Source organism: Physeter macrocephalus, chromosome 11 (assembly GCF_002837175.3).
Source record: "Physeter macrocephalus isolate SW-GA chromosome 11, ASM283717v5, whole genome shotgun sequence".
NCBI lineage: Eukaryota > Metazoa > Chordata > Mammalia > Artiodactyla > Physeteridae > Physeter > Physeter macrocephalus.
The window spans coordinates 149822535-149828580 of NC_041224.1; the positions used below are offsets into that span (position 1 = coordinate 149822535).

General features: G+C 37.0%; 1 protein-coding gene across 2 annotated transcripts in view; it reads right to left on the minus strand.

Annotated features, from left to right (window-relative positions):
- Positions 1–257: 257 nt before the first annotated feature.
- DCAF5 (DDB1 and CUL4 associated factor 5) overlaps positions 258–6046 on the minus strand; it is an 81467-nt gene continuing 75678 nt past the window's right edge. Inside the window, exon 7 of one of the 2 annotated variants that reach the window (XM_055088560.1) lies at positions 258–491. In XM_055088560.1, the coding sequence (XP_054944535.1) occupies positions 339–491 (153 nt within the window). In that variant the 3' untranslated portion in view covers positions 258–338. The remainder of the gene's footprint in view (positions 492–6046) is intronic. The other variant, XM_055088558.1, reaches the window with a different exon arrangement.

Here is a 6046-nt window from a genome sequence, read left to right on the forward strand (position 1 = left end):
ACCTAACATCACCAGGGAGGCTAAAAGAAAGGCAGAGGCCCTAACAACTGTTTGTAGAGTCATAAGCAGGAATGTGCACATGAATAATAAAGGAAAAGCATGTAAAAAGCAAGGTAATAATACTCCAAGTGTGAAACAGGAGAGAGGAAAATGGACATAAAGGAGATCTATGAAGTCTAAAGAAGTTCTTAGGAGGAAAAAAATCAGCATGATTATGTCAGATAAAGGTATGCTTGAAGGTCAGAGCTAAATCTGGCTTCTAATTTTTATTTTACAATTTATTTTGGTCACTTTCCAAAAAATTTTTTGTATTAAAAGAGAAACATTTTCCTCCACTGCTACAGATCTGCCCTTTCAGGGCACAGCACGCAGGAAGTCAATAGAGCCAACATTAGCAGCAGGTTCATACTCGGGATACACTCACCTGCTTCTGGATCTGCAGGAATTCTCCACATGTACAGGTTGAAGTCATCAGAGCCTGAAAGGATATACTGTTGGGACAAAAAAAAAAATCTATTTATTACTTATGTATTGATTGATAATCTATCTACCTATCTATCTATCTATACAGAAAAAGGTTTTTTAAAATAAACAAGATAAATGAACATATATTCATAAGGCACCACACAGCAAACACTCTCTTAAAAGTATTTGCAAATCAAAAGGCTAACTGGATAAAACTTGGTAACAACCAACCAACCTGATTTAAAAATGGGCAAAGGACTTGAACAGACATTTCTACAAAGAAAACATACAAATGGCCAATAATGTGAAAAGATGCTTAACATCACTGATCATTATGGCAATGAAAATGAAAACCACAATGAGGTACCACTTCACACCCATTAGGATGGCGATTACCAAAAGCAAACAAACAGAAAACAAGTGTTGGTGAGGAGGTGGAGAAGTTGGCACCCACTGCGCATTGCTGGTGGGACTATATAACGGTGCAGCCACTGTGGAACACAGTATGGAGGTTCTTCAAAAAGTTAAACATAGAACTACCATATAACCCAGAAATTCTACTCCTAGGTATATATCAAAGAATTGAAAGCAGGGACTAGAGATATCTGTACACCGCTGTTTAGAGAAGAAGGCTCACAACAGCCAAACAACCTAAATGTCCATCAATGGATGAACACATAAACAAAATGTGGTATATATCCATACAACGGAATACTATTTAGCCTTAAAAGGGAAATTCAGACACATGCTACAACAGGGGTAAAACTTGAAGACATTATGCTAAGTGAAATAAGCCATATACAAAAAGACAAATGTATGATTCAATTTACATGAGGAACCAAGAGTAGTCAAATTCATAGAGACTGAAAGCAGAATGGTAGTTGCCAACGACTAGGGGGAAGGGAGAAATGGGCAGCTACTCTTCAACGAGTACAGAGTTTCACTTTGGGAAGATGAAAAAGTTCTGGAGATGGACAGTTGTGATAGTTACACAACAATGTGAATGTACTTAATGCCATGAAGCTGTACACTTTAAAATGGTTTTAGTGGTAAGTTCCATGTTATGTATATTTTACAATTTTTTGAATTTTATTTTATCTTTTTATACAGAAGGGTCTTATTACCCATTTTATACATATTAGTGTATATATGTCAATCCCAGTCTCCCAATTCATCACACCACCCCCCTCCCCCCAGCCTGCCACTTTCCCCCCTTGGTGTCCATACGTTTGTTCTCTACATCTGTGTCTCAATTTCTGCCCTGCAAACTGGTTCAACTGTATCATTTTTCTAGGTTCCACATATATGTGTTAATATATGATATTTGTTTTTCTCTTTCTGCCTTACTTCACTCTGTATGACAGTCTCTAGATCCATCCACATCTCTACAAATGACCCAATTTCCGTCCTTTTTATGGCTGAGTAATATTCCACTGTATGTATGTACCACAACTTCTTTATCCATTCGTCTGTTGATAGGCATTTAGGTTGCTTCCATGACCTGGCTACTGTAAATAGTGCTGCAATGAACACTGGGGTGCATGTGTCTTTTTGAATTACGGGTTTCTCTGGGTATATGCCCAGTAGTGAGATTGCTGGGTCATATGGTATTTCTATTTTTAGTTTTTTAAGGAACCTCCATATTGTTCTCCATAGTGGCTGTAACAATTTACATTCCCACCAACAGTGGAAGACAGTTCCCTTTTCTCCACACCCTCTCCAGCATTTGCTGTTTGTAGCATTTCTGATGATGCCCATTCAAACTGGTGTGAGGTGATACCTTATCGTAGTTTTGATTTCCATTTCTCTAATAATTAGTGATGTTACGCAGCTTTTCATGTGCTTCTTGGCCATCTGTATGTCCTCTTAGGAGAAATGTCTATTTAGGTCTTCTGCCCATTTTTCGATTGGGTTGTTTGGTTTTTTAATATTGAGCTGCATGAGCTGTTTATATACTTTGGAGATTAATCCTTTGTCCATTAATTCTTTTGCAAATATTTTCTCCCATTCTGAGGGTAGTCTTTTCGTCTTGTTTATAGTTTCCTTCGCTGTGCAAAAGCTTTTAAGTTTCATTAGGTCCCATTTGTTTATTTTTGTTTTTATTTCCATTACTCTAGGAGGTGGATCAAAAAAAGATCTTGCTGTGCTTTATGTCAAAGAGTGTTCTTCCTATGCTTTCCACTAAGAGTTTTATAGTGTCCAGTCTTATATTTAGGTCTCTAATCCATTTTGAGTTATTTTTGTGTATGGTTTAGGGAGTGTTCTAATTTCATTCTTTTACATGTAGCTGTCCAGTTTTCCCAGCACCAATTATTGAAAAGACTGTCTTTTCTCCAGTGTATATCCTTGCCTCCTCTGTGATAGATTAGTTGACCACAGGTGCATGGGTTTATCTCTGGGCTTTCTATCCTGTTCCATTGATCTATATTTCTGTTTTTGTGCTAGTACCATATTATCTTGATTACTGTAGCTTTGTAGTATAGTCTGAAGTCAGGGAGTCTGATTCCTCCAGCTCCGTCGTTTTCCCTCAAGACTGCTTTGGCCATTTGGGGTCTTTTGCGTCTCCATACAAATTTTAAGATTTTTTTGTTCTAGTTCTGTAAAAAATGCCATTGGTAATTTGATAGGGATTGCACTGAATCTGTAGATTGCTATGGATAGTACAGTCATTTTCACAATATTGATTCTTCCAATCCAGGAACATGGTATATCTCCATTTGTATTCCTTTTATTTCTTTTTCTTCTCTGATTGCCGTGGCTAGGACTTCCAAAACTATGTTGAATAATAGTGGCAAGAGTGGACATCCTTGTCTTGTTCCTGATCTTAGACGAAATGCTTTCAGTTTTTCACCATTGAGATGTTTGCTGTAGGTTTGTCATATATGGCCTTTACTATGTTGAGGTAGGTTCCCTCTATGCCCACTTTCTGGAGAGTTTTTATCATAACTGGGTGTTGAATTTTGTCAAAAGCTTTTTCTGCATCTATTGAGATGATCATATGTTTTTTCTTCTTCAGTTTGTTAATATGGTGTATCACATTGATTGATTTGTTTATACTGAAGAATCCTTGTATCCCTGGGATAAATCCCACCTAATCATGATATATGATCCTTTTAATGTATTGTTGGATTCTGTTTCCTAGTATTTTGTTGAGGATTTTTGCATCTATATTCATCAGTGATATTGGTCTGTAATTGTCTTTTTTGGTAGTATCTTTGTCTGGTTTTGGTATCAGGCTGATGGTGGCCTCACAGAATGAGATTGGGAGTGTTCCTTCCTCTGCAATGTTTTGGAAGAGTTTGAGAAGGATGGGTGTTAGCTCTTCTCTAAATGTTTGACAGAATTCACCTGTGAAGCCATCTGGTCCTGGACTTTTGTTTGTTGGAAGATTTTTAATCACATTTTCAATTTCATTACTTGTGATTGGTCTGTTCATATTTTCTACTTCTTCCTGGTTCAGTCTTGGAAGGGTATACCTTTCCAAGAATTTGTCCATTTCTTCCAGGTTGTCCATTTTATTGGCATAGAGTTGCTTGTAGTAGTCTGTTAGGATGCTTTGTATTTCTGCGGCGTCTGTTGTAACTTCTCCTTTTTAATTTCTAATTTTATTGATTTGAGTACTCTCCCTCTTTTTCTTGATGAGTCTGGCTAATGTTTTATCAATTTTGTTTATCTTCTCAGAGAAACAGCTTTTAGTTTTATTGATCTTTGCCATTGTTTTCTTTGTTTCTATTTCATCTATTTCTGCTCTGATCTTTATGATTTCTTTCCTTCTACTAACTTTGGGTTTTGTTTGTTCTTCTTTCTCTAGTTCTTTTAGGTGTAAGGTTAGATTGTTTGAGATTTTTCTTGTTTCTTGAGGTAGGCTTGTCTTGGTATAAACTTCCCTCTTAGAACTGCTTTTGCTGCATCCCATAGGTTTTGGATCGTCGTGTTTTCATTGTCATTTGTCTCTAGGTATTTTTTGATTTCCTCTTTGATTTCTTCAGTGATCTCTTGGTTATTTAGTAACGTGTTGTTTAGCCTCCATGTGTTTGTGTTTTTTACGTTATTTTTCCCTGTAATTGATTTATAATCTGATAGCGTTGTGGTGAGAAAAGATGCTTGATATGATTTCAGTTTTGTTAAATTCACTGAGGCTTGATTTGTGACCCAAGATGTGATCTATCCTGGAGGATGTTCCTTGCGTGCTTGAGAAGAAGTGTAATCTGCTGTTTATGGGTGGAATGTCTTATAAATATCAATTAAATCTATCTGGTCTATTGTGTCATTTAACACTTGTGTTTCCTTATTAATTTTCTGTTTGCACGGTCTGTCCATTGGTTTAAGTAAGGTGTTAAAGTCCCCCACTATCACTGTGTTACTCTTGATTTCCTCTTTTAAGGCTGTTAGCAGTTGCCTTATGTATTGAGGTGCTCCTATGTTGGGTGCATATAGATTTATAATTGTTGTATCTTCTTCTTGGATTGATCCCTTGATCGTTATGTAGTGTCCTTCCTTGTCTCCTGTAACAAGGAAGTCTTTATTTTAAAGTCTGTTTTACCTGATATGAGTATTGCTACTCCAGCTTTCTTTTGATTTCCATTTGCATGGAATATCTTTTTCCATCTCCTCACTTTCAGTCTGTATGTGTTCCTAGGTCTGAAGTGGGTCTCTCGTGGACAGCATAGAGATGGGTCTTGTTTCTGTATACATTCAGCGAGCCTGTGTCTTTTGGTTGGAGCATTTAATCCATTCACATTTATGTGCCTATTACCGTTTTCTTAATTGTTATGGGTTGGTTTTTGTAGGTCCTTTTCTTCTCTTGTGTTTCCCACTTGGAGAAGTTCCTTTAGCATTTGTTGTAGAGCTGGTTTGGTGGTGCTACATTCTCTTAGCTTTTGCTTGTCTGTGAAGCTTTTGATTTCTCTGTTGAATCTGAATGAGATCCTTGCCAGGTAGAGTAATCTTAGTTGTAGGTTCTTCCCTTTCATCACTTTAAATATGTCATGCCACTCCCTTCTGGCTTGTAGAGTTTCTGCTGAGAAATCAGCTGTTAACCTTATGAGAGTTCCCTTGTATGTTATTTGTCGTTTTTCCCTTGTTGCTTTCAATAATTTTTCTTTGCCTTTAATTTTTGCCAGTTGGATTATTATGTGTCTCAGCATGTTTCTCCTTGGGTTTACCTCTATCTGGGACTCTCTGAGCTTCCTGGACTTGGGTGGCTATTTCCTTTCCTATGTTAGGGAAGTTTTCGACTATAATCTCTTCAAATATTTTCTCAGGTACTTTCTCTCTCTCATCTCCTTCTGAGACCCTTATAATGCGAATGTTGTTGCATTTAATGTTGTCCCAGAGGTCTCTTAGGCTGTCTTCATTTCTTTTCATTCTTTTTTCTTTATTCTGTTTCGCAGCAGTGAATTCCACCATTCTGTCTTGCAGATCACTTATCTGGTCTTCTGCCTCAGTTATTCTGCTATTGATTCCTTCTAGTGTAGTTTTCATTTCAATTATTGTATTGTTCATCTCTGTTTGTTTGTTCTTTAATTCTTCTAGGTGTCTGTTCTTTAATTCTTCTAGGTCTTTGTTAAACATTTCTTGC